General features: G+C 44.5%; 1 protein-coding gene and 1 long non-coding RNA gene across 2 annotated transcripts; one reads left to right on the forward strand and one right to left on the reverse strand.

Moving 5' to 3' along the window:
* The first annotated feature begins 342 nt into the window (after window positions 1-342).
* On the forward strand, window positions 343-2,193 carry LOC114506099 (beta-defensin 115-like). The gene is made up of 2 exons (XM_028523602.1): window positions 343-436; window positions 2,039-2,193. Exons 1-2 carry the CDS (start codon window positions 343-345, stop codon window positions 2,191-2,193), a joined length of 249 nt encoding a protein of 82 aa, XP_028379403.1.
* Window positions 2,194-5,909: 3,716 nt separating this feature from the next.
* LOC118496908 lies at window positions 5,910-18,482 on the reverse strand. Its single transcript, XR_004899467.1, has 2 exons — window positions 18,441-18,482; window positions 5,910-6,213 (listed from the first exon to the last, which is right to left on the reverse strand). It is a non-coding gene; the product is annotated as an uncharacterized LOC118496908 (long non-coding RNA).
* Between the last annotated feature and the right edge of the window lie 12 nt (window positions 18,483-18,494).

Here is an 18,494-nt window from a genome sequence, read left to right on the forward strand (position 1 = left end):
GGGAGGGAGTAGGTGGAGGAGGTTAAAGTGGGAGCAAATGGGGACATCTGTATTAGTTTCAACAATAAAAATAAAGGAACAAAAAAGAAAGTAGACCTGTTCTCTTCACAATGTCACGACTTGTGAAGGCCTTGCGCACCCTCTGTGGATGCCGTCCACCCTCCCAGATGACATCTAGAGAAGGACTCTAAGAGTTAGATGATTGATTTACAACGCTGACCTGCAGGTTGATGTTCTGCGTGGTGGAACACTCTGCTCTTCTCTGATTTATTGCCCGTGACTCAGCACTACCCAAGGCAATAAAATGCGGAGGGAAGACCTGCCTTCCCTAGCACGTTCAGTATGCTGCCGGACCTTTCCTCGCCCCCCTCAAGATACATTAAACTCTTGCTCCTGGCCTTAGCCGTCCTTGTGGTCCTGCCTCAGGCTTCCCCAGGTAACCAGACTGTGGAGAGGAGGGAAAAGGGAGTAAGAATGGGGTCTTACTCATAGAATCCTCGGAAAACTGAAAACGTGTGGGAGTGAGGACAGCTCACAGGGATGGCTGAGATTCGGTGAGAAGCCTTGTAATGAATATGCTCCACTAATAAGGGCAGTCTGTCGCCCTCAACCCTGATGGTGCTTCTCATCAGGGAACCTGGGGAATATCAGCAGAAGCCAGGGCGTCTTGTATGAAGTCCCTTCTATATGCAGAAGCGACCCCAACATCTCTAAATGTTCTTAATATCCTGGGCCCAGGTGTCAACAGAATCTCAACCCAGGCACCTTCCACCTCAGTTTCACTTCCTATTGACAGCACCTCTTGCAGGAACCAGTCTCATTATTTCACCTCTCCATTCTTGTTTGGCTTTGAATGCTCCTTTAGAGCAATCAGAGGTGCGATCTTGCTCTTGTCTTTGAGTATACAGTGAAAAATATGCAGGTTGATGTTGGATATCTATGGTTCCCAGGTGGTGCTGGAGTGAGGGCAGAAGATTCTGGATACCAAACCAAACATGGCCAGAGCTCTCTAACCATACAACAGGCTTCATGGCCAAGTGGTGGAACAATGTTCTAATGGAAATGTTTCCACTTAGGCTTCCTGGTGCTTCTACAGTTTATGATGTTTAGTTTTGTGGTTTTCCTTTCGGTCATTGCTATTGGAAGTTGCCTTTTCTCTTGGATCAGATTTTCAAACTGAAAGTCTTTGCCAATCACTCAGTTGTTCTAGAAGCAAAAGAAGGTAATGCTGGACTAACCCTGGGTTGATCTCAGCCTGCCTTAAACTCTGGCGAGGGCAACTCAAAGAGAGGAGGGAGTTGCAGGTGCAAAAGACACTTTGGAGAATGTGTCTGCACATTGACTGATAGAATCAGAGTCATCTTGACTTTGATTTTTCTGGTCTGAACATCCTGGTGAGAAAGAGAGAATTGGAAACTCCCTACCAGGAGGGGAGTCTGAGGGAAAAACGAGCAGAGAGAATGTGTAATTTAAACCAAGATACTATGATCTCTCAACTGAACCCAACGTGCTGGGGAAGTGGGGTCTGCGCTCTGTATTGTATTGACCCAGGTAGGGCTAAGTCAGAAATGATAAATCACATAAGGGCAGTGTTACACCACCCAGAACATTAGCCTCTGGGTCAGCAATGTAAATTGATCATTCAGTGTTCCAAGTCCTGCTCTAGGCATCACCTGGAGCACCAGAACGGTGCCTGGCACATGGCAAGTGCCCAACGAATCACTGATGAGCAAATAATGAAGGGGGGGGGATGGGGAACTGAAGGTGTAGGTCCACTCCCTGGCAAGCACCTGGATTTGGGGACAAGGAGAAACCAGTGTTGATGAGCCTGTGAAAAACTTTGGAAGTGGGAACATCATAAGCATAGACATCAAGTCCAGTTGGAGGAAGAGAGATAACCACTTAGCTCTAGTACACACGGAGACCAGCAGTCGGCATTCTACAGGCACCATTATCACTACAATGACCAACACCCTTAGGATAATAGTCTTAACTCTTTTTTGTGTATTTGTTTATTCATCTCTGTTTATTTTGATAGATGGATGGGTCCGCATGTGCAATTACAATACTGGCCAATGCAGGACAGCTTGCAAAGAAAATGAGAAGGAGAAAGAAAAATGTACAGGAAAAAAAGTTTGCTGCATCCCTCTAAAAAAGCCGAAATCTCAAGTGTTCTCAAGACACAACAGTTGACACGTAAGACTGTGGCAAGTACAACTGTCTCTTTAAGATGCGTGAGAAAAGAACGTCAACAAACTTTATAATGAGCAAGTGAAATGACTGTCTAGGGCACCTGCATGCTCCTTAGATTTTAGATACCTGCTGAGTATTCCCATAGTTCATTAAAGAAAAATATGCTCATTCTAACTATCACTCTATGTCGTCTCTCTAGTCCTGGGTAGCTTAATATCTCTGGATTGTCCCAGGATGTGTTTGATAATATTGGTTCTCACGGTAAGACAGTTTTATAGGGTCTGGATCCTGTATTCCTAAACCTCTGACTATGTGCTACTAGGTCTCAGGCTGGGGGAGTTTTCCACACTAATGCGAATCCCACCTTGGCCCCTCGTTTGAATCGAATGCCTCACCCTGGGTTGTTGAGATAGGCTAGTGTGATCCAGAGGTCGCCTTTGCCTATTTAGCTCAAGGGTTACCCCAAGGCTCTGTCTCATGGTCTCAATATTAGAATTTATCCCTTACCTAATCTCCTAGTCGTACTTTGCTGTCCAAAGATTGGCATGCCTTCTGACCAGGGGGCAACCATGTCCACCCCAACCAAATGGAAGGGAAACATAGTAAAAGACAAACAAAAATCTCCAACATTTACTGAGAACTTTCTGTGTGTGAGGCCTTGTCCTAAGCACTTAACATACACAACCTCATTTTGTCCTAACAATTGCTTCATGAGGCGAAACTACAGCACACCTCAGAGATGCTGCAGGTTCCGTTCCAGATCACCTAAACACAGTGAGTCCTGCAAAAAGGGAAACAGAGTTTTTGGTTTCCCAGTGCATGTAAAAGTTCTATTTACACTATACTGTAGGCTATTCATTGTGCAAGAATATTATGTCTAAAAAACCTTAGTTAAAAAACACTTTACTACTAAAAAAATGCTAACCATTATCTGAACCTTCAGGAAATCATAGTTGTTTTTGCTGGGGGTTGCTACGGAGCCTCCAGTCACAAGAAAACATAAAATAAACAATATCTGGGAAGCACGCACGAGAAAGCGAAGCACAGTGAAACAAAGGTATGTTCCTTTTCCAGAAGAGGAAACTCAACTTCATAGCGTTTAAATGACGTGCCCCGAAGGCGCAGATCGCTGGCTTAGTGGCAGCACTTTGAGCCCACGGTGCCCGAGTTCAGGCTTGGTGCTTCCTCCACGTGGAAAAGATCACTGCGGTAAGAAAAGCTTCCCTGTGCGCTTCCTCCCCTGAACGCACTTCCTGAACGTGGAAGGTGTGCGGAACGGGAAAGCTCGGTGCGCCCCCTTGTGGTTAAAATATGTAACAAGCTCAGAGCCGGTTGGTATATCCAGGCACAAATACAAATTATTCTGAGTTGCAGTTAAGGAGGAAGTTGTTTCCACTCAGCAGATGGTCTTAGTTCAGAGGCCAAGGCCGCTCATGTCTGAAGTTGAAAATTATCTCTAGCCCCTATTGACATCATTGCCTGGACAACACGGTTGAAAGACAAGGTATAGTCATCACAATAATGGCTGCACCTTACCCTTTAACCCATTTCTCAAAATACTATCACATCAATTCTCTCGTTTTTCCCCACTGTAATACTACAAAGTAACATTTCTGTCTCACACCTAAAAGAATGTGTGTGGGGTACCTAGAGAGTGGATCAGTCAGGATCTCAGATTACCCAAACCCTGGGATTCCAGTTAATACTTCAGCTTCAACCCAGACCACACCAGTGGATGCAGAAAGTCCTTAGCAGCTTCCTGTTCTTGTACCGAGAATGTTTATATATTTTTGGTTAGAGAAATTATGCCCGCAAATGGGCCCAGGGGTCTTAGAGAGCTGAGTAAACATGACTCCAGGCCCTTAGTCCAGAAGTGAAAAGGGTGCCGGGAAAATCCAGATGCACTAATAGGATGTTGCTGAGTCACCTGACTAGTTTGCCCATCCCCAAAATGGAAGTGTTGGACTAGGTTATAAGTTCCATATGCCTTTCAAGACTTAAAGCCTTTTGCATTCTTGAAATACTGGTGAAAATCCACTCTCTACCTGTGACTTTAGAAGATGCCACCTTAGAAGGCAAAGATACAGAAGATGAAGAGAGACTGAGAAACAGGAACGTGGCCCCATCCCGAGTATTCAAACCATGACCCTAAAATACATCTTACACACTTCCTTGCTCCTCCCTGCCCCCCTATCATGTTGGCCGCAAAGGCTTCCCAGGTCTGCCTCCATAGCCCCTGCTCTCCATCTTGGCCTCTGCTGTTCTAATTCCAGCATCACCTCTCCTTGCTCACTATTACTGGCTAAAATGTATCCCCTCAAAATGTCAAAATCCGTATGTTGAAGCTCTAATCACCAGGACCTAAGAATGAGACTGCATTTGGAGATAGGGTCCGAATTTAACGAGGTAATTATGTTAAATCCTTTAGTCTAACCATGTGGTTAGACTCCGTGCAGCCACGAGGACAGAGACATGGAATGTTAAGTGCACAGGACTGGAATTGAAGCCAGATGGGCGGGCCTAAATCATCAGGGTGGGCCCTAACCCAGCGGGACTTGCATCCCTAGTAGAAGAAGACACAAAGCCACATGGAAGGGAGCCACATCTTCACAGAGAGAAGACGGTCATCTACACATCAAAGAGAGGGGTCTCCAAAGAAACCAGCCCTGCCAATACCTTGACCTTGCACTTGTAGCCTATAGAATTGTGAGAAAACAAATGTCTGTTGTGTAAGCCGCCTCGTGTTGTACTTTGTCATGGCAGCCCTACCGAATTAGTGCACGCACTTGACGTTCGCATCCTGTGCTCTCTCTGTTTTCCATTATGACTCTGACTCGCTTTATTCTTTCTACTCACTTGCCAGGGCATTATAGCTAAAACCCATTTTCAATTTTTCCTTTTAAACCCTTCAGCTGCACAGTGGTTAAAGAAATCAGCTCTATACTCTATGATAACTTCCTGCCCACCTTGGGAATCTCCCTTTCAGTTCCCACCATGGGCCTCACAACCAACCTGTGCTCTTAAGAATTCATGTTTCTTTCCCCCTTTTTCATAGGCTTCCCCCTTTGCAGGGAAGAGTCTTCCTGCAAACCAGACTTATGTTCTCTGTAATCAACACCTGAACAGTACTTTTACCTGCTCTAGGCCTTGTATATTCATTCCTTATCCTCCCAGAGAGATCTCTTTGTTTACTTGATTTTGTTTTACAAATAAAAATTGTATCATTTAAGGCATGATAATTTGATATACAATGTGATGACATGGCATATATGTATACATTTCTACATGTATATGCTTAAAGTAAGTGGGCATGGTGAAGCAGATGTTCGATGTTTCATTTATATACCTACCAGCAGAAGATGAGGGCGCCAGTTCCTCTCCATCCCCTACAGCGTGTGGCATTGTCATGTGCTCAGCCACGTTGGCATATGCTGAGTAAGAGCTCATTGACGTTGTAGTAGGCTTTTCCTTGATAAGTAATGAGTACTGACACCCAGTCACATGTAGAGTGACTATTTAAGTATCCAGTTTTGGGAAGTACCTGTCTATGTCTTTTTCATGGTCTGTAGTGAGCAAGGCAAAATATACTCTCCCTTCCTCTACACTATCTCAGCAGTTTGTTTCCTTGACTGGAGCTTCTTACCAAATTCTACAGCTCCCACCCAGCTTTCCTCCTCCAATCGTGAATCTTCATAGAATAAAAGACAGACACAAGAGGCTGGAATGCAATTTTATAGTGGGGATACTTGACAGGAAGATTTCAAGAAGGAGAAAAGGTTGAGGCTCTTCAGTAAAAAGGATGACTTGTGGTGGTGACAAATCTCCTCCACTCAGTGTCCTCCACAACAACGTTGGTAGGAACGGTTGAAGTTGATTTCACACAGCATATTTTGTTGTTTAAACAGTAGTGCAATGCAGTTTCAGATTCTTTGCATTTCTTTCTGCACACTCCTTCGTCTCCCTCACATGTGTTTGCAAATTTCTGTATCTTAATTTTGGGGATTAATTTTTTCATGCCTCCTGGAAAAAATATGGCCCTGGTTAGACTCCACGCAGCCATGATAACAGAAGACATGGAATGTTAAGCACACAGGACTGGAATCAAAATCATCTAGGCTCAAACCTGCATTCTGTTATTTACCGGATCTTGGTCTTTGGACAAGGAACATCAGCTCTGTGTCCCTTCACTGCTCTCACCTGTACAACAGCAGTAATAATAAAAGAGACTACTTCCTTCGGTTCTTGTGGTTATTAAATGAGTTTATATATGCGAGTTCTTAGAATAAGAACCTTACTAAGAGATAACTAAACCTTAGTCCTTCTTGTTATTATTGTTGTTGTTTCTATTGTTATTATTATCAGATAAAGGTATTTTTCTGAGAATTTAAGACTACAAAATTGGGCAAGTTCCAATTGGCCTGAACTTGTGTTCTTAATGCTCAATGTTTTTTGAGATAGCCAGGGTCTACTCCAAGTTAGGGCATACACATATTTACCAGTGCCTCTGTGTTTTGAAATAATAAACAATGGGCACAATAGCGTGGGTACATGTGGTCATTTCAATTTATTCACAGATCCACAATCATACACAAACTGAACATGGACATATGTGTTTGCAATAAACACCCACAGGTGTATAGGTGTGTGTTCACAACCATATACAGACAAGCAAACCATATATATGGTTTAAAGTATTTTCAGGCAAAGGATATATGTGTACACACATGTGATACAATTCCTGGCATATATAGCTAGCATTCTATCAGCATTAATCAGGAGTAATAGTTGGGTTTTTGGAAAAATAGGGCCTTTGGAAAGAAAATAAGAACTACTAGCAAACATTTAACACCACTTGTGTCAAGAAATTTTGCATGTTGCTTCAATGAAAACTATCATCGTATCCATTTGTCAACACAAGAAAAGTATAGCACAAAGAGATGTGATGTTTCTGCTGAGGCCCCCAATTTGGTAAGGGAGAGAACTACAGTTACAGTTCTGGTCTACGTGACTCAGAACGCAGGAGTGACATCATCAGCAAGGTGGTAGACGAGAAAGCTTCAAGTCCTCATTTCCCTCATAGAAACAGGAAATATACAACATGGGTACCAAAGGAACTTTGTGGAAAGGAACTCTAGAAACTGCAACAGGGTGCAGCCAAGGGGGGCCCAAAGGGCAGCCAAGGGATTGGTAATGAGGTCCAGAACTCAGGGTGTCCAGGAAATATTAGAAAAATATATATATAGGATGTCCTCACCCCCACAAGTCTGAGCTGGGGGATGGGACGCATGGAGCAGGGCCATTGAGAGTAGTTTTGAATAGCAACAGTTTTTCAGACAACCTCTAGAACAGTCCTTTAACATATCTATAACCTTTAACTGGTTTCATAGATGTGTTAAACAGCTGTGGCCATGCATTGAGCCAGGGGATGGGAGTGGCTTCAACCCATGATGTAACTGGGAGGCAACTCCCCCTGGTTACAGAGCCTGTGAAAGAGTTTGGAGATGACTGGCTTCATACCACAGGGCCATACCTGCCCAGACTTACTATGGTGGCCTAGTAAAGCTGGAGAAATATGGGAATACTGGCAGCTGTGGCGAGTTGTGGGAGGAGTTGGAAATGGTGTGGCTGAGGAAACTTGGCATGGGGATTTAAACCCAGGAGTGGTAGTCATGCAGCGTCTTTTTGGGACCACACAGCTTGAGCAGAGAAGAACTATGGACTTCTATTTCTTTTTCTGAGATATGGTACCCCAGACTGGGCAGAGGGGGAAGGAGGGACTGTGTGTTTGTGGGTATTCTAAAGGACGTTGGGATCTCAATGAAGACATTAAGTCATTACTCTTAAGTTTGTATAACTCTTTAAATAAATAATCCCTTTCCCTTTCACCAGTGTCTGGCACTGAGAGACATCTTTCCCTGGAAGCAGGCAAGGGGGACCTAGTATGGGGTAGGGGACCCCCAGAGCACAAGGGTGGGTCTGTTCAGTAATAGTATATCATTCACCACACCCGGGGTCTGTTCGGTAACAAAACCAGTTAAGAACATGCATTAACGAAGCAAACACCTAACCAAAAAACATCTACACTCAAAAATGTTAGGTAACTCTCAGTCAAGATGGAAGCATAGGTAGACACACTTTGCCTCCGCGCACAACAATAAGAAGGATCACAACTAACTGCAAACCAAAAATCACCCAGAACAGCCAGAAAATTGAACTGTATGGAAGTCCAACAACCAAGGATTTAAAGAAGCCACATTCATCTAGATGGGTAGGAGGGGCAGAGCTGGGGAGCAGGGATGGAGAGGATGTGGCATGGCAGCGGCAAGCCAAGCCAAGGCAGTGAGGCGGCCAGTGGAACTGGTGGTCCCACATTCACAGGAGGATAAAATTGGGAGGGATGCATTGGGAGTGAGCGATCCCGGCCCCAGGCCAGACCGAGCAGCCCAGGGTTCCAGCACTGGGAAGCTAAAGCCTCATAACTTCTGGCTGTAAGAACCAGTGGGGGTTGGAGCAGTGGAAGAAACTGCCAGTCTCTTGGGAAAATCTGTTTAAAGGTCCTGCATGGCCCATAATGAATGCAAAACCACCCACTCTGGGAACCACCACCGGGACAGCAGCTGGAGGAGCACCACTCAAATATAGGAAGGGGATGAAGTGATTGGAAATGGGGCAAGTAGTGAGTAAGCCTCAGTGGCATTGTCCCCTCTCTGACTCCTCCCCCACATACAGAACCACAAAGCAGTGAATTCCCAAAGTGGGCTGCCCTGTCCTGGCAAATACCTAAAGTTCTGCCCCCTACAACTTAGTTGATACACTAAGACAGGGAGTCAAAGGAGCTGTATTTAATACACAGAAACAAACTCAGGTATTCTGCCAAATTGAGGAGACAAAGAAGTATGGCCCAGAGCCCTGGCTGGCATAGCTCAGTGGATTGAGCGCGGGCTGGGAACCAAAGTGTCCCAGGTTCGATTCCCAACCAGGGTACATTCCTGGGTTGCAGGCCATGACCCCCAGCAACCACACATTGACGTTTCTCTCTCTCTCTCTATCTTCCTCCCTTCCCTCTCTAAAAATAAATGAATAAAATCTTTTAAAAAAAACTATGGCCCAAATGGAAGAGAAAAACAAAACCCCAGAGAAAGAACTAAGCAAAACCGAAATAGCCAACCTATCAGATGTGGAGTTCAAAACACTGGTGATAAGGATGCTCAGAGAACTCATTGACTATGGCAAAAGCAAAAGGGAAGAAATGTAGGCTACACTAAGTGAAATAAAGAAAAATCCACAGGGAACTGACAGTGAAGAGAAGGAAGCTGAGGTTCAAATCAACGATTTGGGACACGAGGAAAAATAAACAATCAACCAGAACAGAATGAAGATAAAAGAATTCCAAAAAATGAGGAGAGAATAAGAAGACTCTGGGACAGCTCCAAAAGTGTAAGCATCTGAATCATAAGGATGCCAGAAGGAGAAGAGGAAGAGCAAGAAATTAAAAATTTATTTGAAAAAATAATGAAAGAAAACTTCCTTAATTTGGCAAAAAAAAAAAGTCCGGAAAACACAGAATCGCAAAAATTTGCACCTAAAGAGAGCCACACCAAAACACATAATTAAAATGCCAAAGATTAAGGATAAAGAGAGAACCTTAAAAACAGCAAGATAAAAGCCAAGAGTTACCTACAAAGGAGTTCCCATAAGACTCTCATCTGATTTCTCAAAAGAAACTTTGCAGGCAAGAAGAGATTGGCAGGAAGTATTGAAAGTGATGAAAAGCAAGGACTTAAAACCAAGATTACTCTGTCCAGCAAAGCTATGAGTTAGAATTGAAGGGCAGGTAAAGTGCTTCCCAGACAAGATAAAGCTAAAGGAGTTCATCACCAAGTCCTTATTATATGAAATGTTAAAGGGACTTACTTAAGAAACAGAAGAAGGCCCTGGCTGGTGTAGCTCAGTGGACTGAGCGCGGGCTGCGAACCAAAGTGTCGCAGGTTCGATTCCCAGCCAGGGTACATGCCTGGGTTGCAGGCCACGGTCCCCAGCAACCGCACATTGATGTTTCTCTCTCTCTCTCTTTCTCCCTCCCTTCCCTCTCTAAAAATAAATAAATAAATAAAATCTTTAAAAAAAAAAAACAGAAGAAGATCAAAGCTATGAACATTAAAGTGACAACAAACTCATAGCTATCAACAACTGAATCTAAAAACCAAAAACAGCCCTGGCTGGCGTAGCTCAGTGGATTGAGCATGGGCTGCAAACCGAAGGGTCGCAGGTTTGATTCCCAGTCAGGGCACATGCCTGGGTTTCAGGCCAGGTCCCCAGTGGGGGCCGCACGAGAGGCAACTACACATTGATGTTTCTCTGTTTCTCCCTCCCTTCCCCTCTCTAAAGAAAAACAAACAAACAAAAAACTAAGCAAACAGCTAGAACGGGAACAGAATTATAGATATAGAAATCATTCAGAGGGTTATCACTGGGAAGGAGGAAATGGGAGAGTTGGGGAAATGTATAGGGATTAAAAAGCAAAATCGGTAGGTACAAAATAGACAGAGGCATGTTAAGAAAAGTATAGGAAATGGAAAAGCCAAAAAACTCATGCACGACCCAAAGACATGAGCAAAGGTGGGGGACTGCTGGAGGAAGAGGGGTACTAGGCGGAGAAGGACAAAGGGGAAAGTATTAGGAAAACTGTAATAGCATAATCAACAAAGTATACTTAAAAAAAGAATGTTGGGAACATTTGTCCCCATCCACTCTCTTTTTTTTTTTGCTCACTTTTGCCCCATCCACTCTCTGGTGCAACACGGCACGGTGATGAGGAAGCTGCCCGATTCTCAGTGGCTCCATCAGGATGGAAGAGGAAAGTGGAGTTTGTTTACAAAATTCTGGATTAGTTCAGAGCACCTGAGGGGCTAGTTTCTGTCTTGTTTGACCTAGTGAACTGACAGACATGGGGTATCATTTGGTGTCAGGTTGGAGGCTGCTGGAAGCAGTGGTAGGCACAGCTGCTTATGAGAGCTTCAGGGGACTGTGGTCCCATGGGAGCCTCAGGACAAGGACTCCTAAATGCAGGAAGCAAGCATCGACAGAATTGAAGGGAGAAGCAGACAGCTCTCATAGCTGCAGATGACTCCCACCGACACCAAGGTCCCAGTGGGTTTCCACAAATTCGGGCCCTCATGTGACCTTGGCTCCTGCTTGCCCCAGGTGACATGCATGACACTAAGTTCCCAGTGGACTTCCATGAATCTAGGCCTCCAGCATCCACAGGCTCTGTGGCCCCAGACCATGTACCGCTTTCCACATATTGAGGCCCCCTGCTCACCCTGAAACCTGCTGGCTTTAGTGGTCTCAGGAGGCTTCTATGCCTGAGGCAGCTCTGGCAGCACTGGGCTCCCAGAATGCTCCTGAAAATCCAGGCCCCAACTCACCCTGGCAGCTACCAGTGACCCCGGGCATCGCCAGTGGCTCCAGCTGGCTTCCTCAGTTTCAGGTTCTCCACAGGTCCCTACAAACCCAAGTGCCTGTCAGTTCAAGCGACATCAGGTAGCTCAGCAGGCCCAGGTGGCTACCACCACTCCAGAAAGCATCCTTGGCTCCAGGGTCCTAGAGGGCCCCATTGAACCCAGGCCCTCAAGCTAACATAGCACCTTCTGGCTCCCATGGATCCAGGCAGCTTCTGTTGTCCTGGGATCCAATGAACTCTGACAAAGCCACACTCCTAACCCACCCCAGCACTAACCACTTCCATCGGACTGGAATGCTAGTGGGCTTCTGTAAACCCATGTTTCTCACCAGAGGACCCGCTGGCTCCAGAGGGCCCAGATGACCCTGGCAGGACTATGCTCTCAGCACAAGTCCTGGCTGTCTCCTGCAGATGTGTGTGCTGGCTTGTCTCCTGAGGTCCCAGTCTTCCAATAACACCGGCAAACCCAGGCTGCAAGGGGGCACATGTGGACATAGGGTTCTGACGGGACCCGGGACCAGGATGACTACTGCCATCCCAGGCATTTGACACACCAAGCACCCAAAATTCTGGCACCAAACCCTCCTAGGAATACCAGCATATGGCCCACCCAGTATCTCTGAATGGGCTGACTTTTGAAGGCCTTTGCTTTCCACAGTTAGTCTGCCTGTAAGGACTGGAAGCGGTACCCACTTCTCAAATGCACCGACACCAAAGCAAGTCCACAAGGATAGTGAATAATCACATAAACATGACATCACCATAAAAAACTAGTAAAATTCCAATGATTGACCCTAAAGAAATGGAGATCTGTGAGCTGTCTGACAAATCATTTAGAATAGTCCTCTTTAAAAAATTCAAAGAGCTATAAAAAAACCACAAACAGCTCAATGAAAAAAACACTACATGAACAAAATAAGTTCAACAAAAAATATAAACCATTAAGAAAAACAAACAAGCAGAGTTAGTGAAGGCGAAGAATACAATGATTGCACAGGAGAATTCAATGGGAAGCTACAACAGCAGGTTTGACCAAGCAGAAGAATTAGTGAGCTATAAGGTATGTCATTTAAAATCATCCAGCCAGGGGAGCAAAAAGAAAAAAGAATGAAAAAGAATGAGGAAAGCTTACATCAATTATGGATTCCCATTAAGAAAAATCACCTGTGCATTACTGTAGTCCTAGAAAGAAGAGAGAGAGAGAGAGAGAGAGAGAGAGAGATAGGAGCAGGAAGCTTATTTAAAGAAATAACAGATGAGAACTCCCTAAATACAGGGAGAATTAAACGTGCATGTTCATGAAATTAATGAGTCACCTAAAAGTTCAACCTAAAAACACATTATAATAAAACTGCTTATAGTCAAAGACAAAGAGAAAAATTTTAAAGCAGCAGAAAAAAATTTTTCACATATAAAGGGACCCCCAGAAGGCTATCAGCAATTTTCTTTGTGATGTTTTAAAAAACAGACAAAAACATTGTAGGCCATAGAAATATGGATGATACATTCAAGTGCAGAATTAAAAAAAAAAATCTGCCAACCAAAAATACCTTATCCAGCAAAGTTTCTTTCTGGACTGAAGGAGACATAAAGACTATCTCAAACAAAAGCTGAGGGGTTTCATCACTGAGATTATCTAAATAAATGCAGGAAGGCTCAGGTGTTTGATTTAAGTCCAGCCAGCCCCCTACCCAAAGTGAATACAAATTCTATCCCTATCAACCTCACATTCACCCTCCTTCACACAAGCACCTGACAAATCTAGCTCCAAATCCCAGCCTTGCCTCCATACTACGCTGTCCCAAGACAAACACGACATTAATCAAACCTCGCAGCACCAATATCCAGGTTCAGCTCAACAACAACCCCGCATAGGAACCCTATCTACTCCAATTCCCAGTTTCACCCAACTTCACTGCAACATCCATTCAACTGCAAGTATTATTTCCAGCCCAGCCTCTCCCAAACCACTGGTCCAGCCTAATTCCGTAAATACAATCACTTACTTGCAGCTAATTACTATTTATTGTCTACCAGTACTCCAACCAAAAGGCCCTATCCTCTCTGCACCACAACTCATTTCCCACTCTCCAAAGGAACACCTTGATTTATCTTATAAATCTTCAATTTGGCTCTGGTTGATGTGGCTCAGTGGATTGAGTGCTGGCCTGCAAACCAAAGGGTTGCTGGTTCGATTCCCAGTCAGGGCACATGCCTGGGTTGTGGGCCAGGTCCCCAGTTGGGAGCACATGAGAAGCAACCACACACGTTGATGTTTCTCTTCTCTTTCTTCCTCCCTTCCCCTCTCTCTACAAATAAATATGTAAGTAAGTAAGTAAGTAAATAAATAAATAAAAGCTTCAATTTGGACTTAATTCCACACATAACCCATGTCCGAAGCTCTCATCCTAATGACACTGTCACTCTAATATGCTCCATGCCCCATATTCTCCACAACTCCTCCATCCAGGGGCACCAAACCTTCAAGTGGATCATGGCAGGATGAGGCCAGTGGAATCCTGGCATAATAAGAACCTGAGGCTGGCTAGCATCCCTAAGCTGTCTGACATCAGGTTACCAAAACTGCAAACCCATAGGCAGGACCCCAGAACCTCTGAGAGTACTTTGAGTTACCTGAAGTCGTATGAACCAGAATCAGAAAGATGACAATGGTGATTAGATAAGGCTTCATAACTGACAGGTTCTGAGAGGACAGAGGGCACACACAAGGGGCAGAACAGAGATCTTTGAAGCAGGGCCGTGCCCTCCTTTATTAGTTTCCGAAGGAGGCTAGGGTTGTGGGCAGTGAACTAAGAAAGATGGTACACGCCTGAGGTCATCCAGGCAGAAAGATAACATGTGTTACACATGTCCTCGGGGAACTCCATGTGCATGTAGGAGCTCTGCCCGTACCCACATCAAGGTGGGCCCTCCTTCCAGTAAGAGACAAAGTAACATTAAAGCCAGTTTATATATTGTGTAAGACAAACTGGACTAAATGAGAGAGTTAATCAATTCAACAATGAAAAAAGCTAGTAAGTTGTTATGAGAAATCAAGCAACTTTAAAAATATATTTCTTTACATTCATGGCAGGAGTATACCGCATTAATCAGCAGCACTTCCTGTATACACAGCAATGTACTATCCATCGAGATAAAAGGAAAGAAAAAAAACGATGTGGGGAAACTGAGGGATGGAAAAAAGGAGAAAAATACAATACGGAAGGTGAAAAACAAGTCAGGAAGTAATAATGTCAGTGAAACAGCAAACCAAGATCCCAGTATTTCTCCCTCCCTGCCAAAAAAAAATTTTTTTTTAAGTGTCCATCAGTGAAAATGGCTCTGGGGGAGCCACAGAGCATAATGAAGAATCTACAGCAACCCGGTGGAGCACAAAAACCAGGGACGGCTGCATTAAAAGTGTTGGAAGCATTTCACCAGTATCACCCCACCTCAGCCCAGCAAAGCTCAGGTCCCTCATCAGTGACCTCTGTCTGCACTGGAAAAGGAAAGGAAAAAAACCCCAGCAGCCTTTGCCACCAAAGGACCAAAGAGCCCTCATCACTGCGGAAAACACATGAAGCTTTCTCCACTAAGGACCCCTACAGTGTTTTCCTTGCTAACTCTAGGTAACAAAGGAGTCCAGAGCCCACATTGTTACAAGAATACGTACCCAGCAAAATTATCCTCTAAAAATTAAAGAAAGATAAAGTTTTTCCAAATACAGAAAAACTGAGGAAGTTCATTATCGCTAGACCTGCCTTACAAGAAAGGCTGGAGGCATCTGCTGAGTAGCCTCAGACCCAGCACTGGCACCAACGTTGAACCTGTACCAACCTGGTGAATACCCCTTGCTCCTACCTGCTGACTCGCTGAGAACTTACCCTATACAACCTGAGAACTGCCAGAGGCTTTTTTAGTGACTGAGCTGATGGGGCAGTTGGAAGGGGGAGGCAGATGGAAGCAAGCAGAGGTGGACTTTGGGGTGCCTTGGGCCTTTGATGACCTCTCCCCAGACTTGGTGCTGATGGAAGCGGGCCTTGGTGCATAGCTTGGTCCTTCCTGCGCACATCCAGCCCCAGCGGAGACAGCCACAGACTGTGGATCACTTTGTATCTCTACGCGGGTTGCCCAGGGCCCGTCACAGGTAGTGTCTGACGTTGGTTGCACCAGAGTCCCTCTTAAAAGGCCCCAGAACCAACAAATCCAGTGGCCAGCTCCAGGCAACATTGAAACAGGATTTAATTAGCTTTACGAGTGGCACATAGAAAGCGAGCCCTCGACACGCTCCAGATCCTGCTGAGGCAAATTCTGCTCCATGTGGTCAGCAGTCACACAGCCGCTCATACATGGTGGCTGATGTCAGCCCTAACAGTCAGCCAGCCTGAGGGTTAACCCGATGCACGAAGGAGGAGGGTGCCCATCAGCTAGCGGATGGGACTCACGTCACCCCACTGTTTAACATATCAAAATTACATGCTTTCCTTTATAGTTTAATATACCTCAAAAAACTCCTATAAGATTTGTGTTGATAAACAGTGGAAAAAGCGAAACTGGAGAAGGAAAATAGGAGAAAAACTGATGTTGGTGAGAATGGGGGAGACCTTACAAAACTGCAGATGTCAAAGACACTGTTTAATGGGAGTACTGATAACAAAATTAAGATAGGGCCCTGGCTGGCGTAGCTCAGTGGATTGAGCTCCGGGCTGCGAGCCAAAGCCTCGCGGGTTCGATTCCCAGTCAGGGCACATGCCTGGGTTGCAGGCCGTGATCCCCGGCGGCCGCGCATTGATGTTTCTCTCTCTCTCCTTCTTCTTCCTCCTCCTCCCTTCCCTCTCTAACAATAAATAAATAAATAAATAAAGGCGAGTCTTTAAAAAAAAATTAAGATAGGCAAATATGCATTTGGAAACAAAGGAAATCACATTGCTTTTGAGAAGAAAGGGAATATGACATTGGAAATTCCTAAAGGAGTCAAAATGTACATTCAAGGGAATAAAAAATGTGAAGGGTTTCTTAACTAGTTGAGAATGACACTGTAATAATAGTGAATCCTCTACTTAAAATTGCGCAAAGGCTGATTTCAAATCATTAAATTGAGATCAGTTTAGGTACATTAACATGTACCTAAACGCACATGTTAATGGCTTAGACGTGGTGCCTTGAGATGAATCCGGGGGCTGAGGGGGGATCGAGAATGACTCGCTCTAGGTTTCTGAATTGAGCAACAGAACAAATTGTAAATGTCAATTACTGAAATGCAAAGGCAGAGGTTTGCAGGCAAGCAAACAGATTTAGAATTCAGTCTAGGACATTTTGAGCCTGAAATGCAGGAGGACATAACAAATATGTAATTTAATATGTGAGTTGGGACCTCGTCTGAGTTGAATGTATAAATACAGAACTTCCCCAAGATCACACAGCTTCTGAGCAGTGGTGGGAAGCAGGGCACAAACCCTTCTGTCTCCGTAGTCGTGTTTCTTTCTAAGACTTGTAGAAACCAGGGAAGTGGGATTCTGCTTTAAATCTAGCATGCCGCAACCACCTTCACTCTACAAATACTGCTGACACAGGAAGTCTGGAAATATTATATATTTCAACTACAATGCTGAACCCTTTCTTCCAAATATTAAAGTATGTGTCTAACTATGCTGCTTGTGCCAGAAAATTTCTGCGACTCTTCTTGAAACCTGGTTTCTACCAGGCCCCCGTCCCATCTGACAAATGTGTCTGAGTGTCCGTGAATCACAAAGATATAAACATCATTCAGTTTTTCCATCAGACCTCTAAATTCCATGGAAATAAAAATCCAGCTTTATCGACTTTTTATTGAGTGTGTGACCTCTTGTCCATCGGTTAAGTCTTGGATCGTCATTTGTCTAACAATGAGAAATGCAGGTAGAATGTCCATAGTGAGAAAGAGAGAAAAAAAATAGGGAAGATAACACACATCATGGGGTAAGTGGCAGAAGAAGAAACCCCAAGTGGGACTAATAAAGAGCACCCAGAGACCAGAAGTGAAGGCAAACAAAGATTTTTAAGGAAGGACTGCCCCTGGCTGGTGCAGCTCAGTGGATTGAGTGCCAGACTGCGAACCAAAAGGTTGCTGGTTCGATTCCCAGTCAGTTCATGGGTTGCCGGCCAGGACCCCAGTTGAGGGTGTACGAGAGGCAACCGATCAATGAATCTCTTGCACATAGATGTTTCTCTCCCTCTCTTCCTCTCTCTCTTCCCCTCTTTCTAAAAATAAATAGATAACTAAATAAAATCTTTTTTAAAAAGAGGTACTAAGGGGAGAATTGGGGACAACTGTAACTGAACAATGATAAAAAGTGAGTAAAGGAAAAAAAGGAAGGATTGAGAGCAATGCAGTGAAAATAGTAGCTAGAGGCAAAGTCAATGGGAAAACCTAAAGAATACTCAAGTTTTTCAACAATGAAGGCATTGGTGAGTGAACCAGGGCCCTTTTAGTGAAGTGATAAGCGCTAAATCCAGACTTCTCTTCTCAGGGGGTGAAACTGGGGACGTGGAACGTGCAGAGTGTAGCTGGGAACACTGGTTCTGTTAGTTTGGCTCCGAAAAGGGGGAGAGCTAAGACATTAGCCACAGAAGAGGAGTATTGATAACACTGTGAAAATTCCACAGCATGTCAAACATTAGTGGTCACTAAGTTTGGCGTGAGAAAACAATATTCCTCAATTCTCGGGAATGAAAAGATTTTGAAGGTTATGAAGTACAATGTCCAGCTTCTGTTCCAAACCCCTGACACCGTGACCACCATCACCTCCGTCCCACATCCAGAAATGGTCCTCCAGCCTCACAGCTGGACAGGGACAAG

This window comes from Phyllostomus discolor, chromosome 9 (genome assembly GCF_004126475.2).
Source record: "Phyllostomus discolor isolate MPI-MPIP mPhyDis1 chromosome 9, mPhyDis1.pri.v3, whole genome shotgun sequence".
NCBI lineage: Eukaryota > Metazoa > Chordata > Mammalia > Chiroptera > Phyllostomidae > Phyllostomus > Phyllostomus discolor.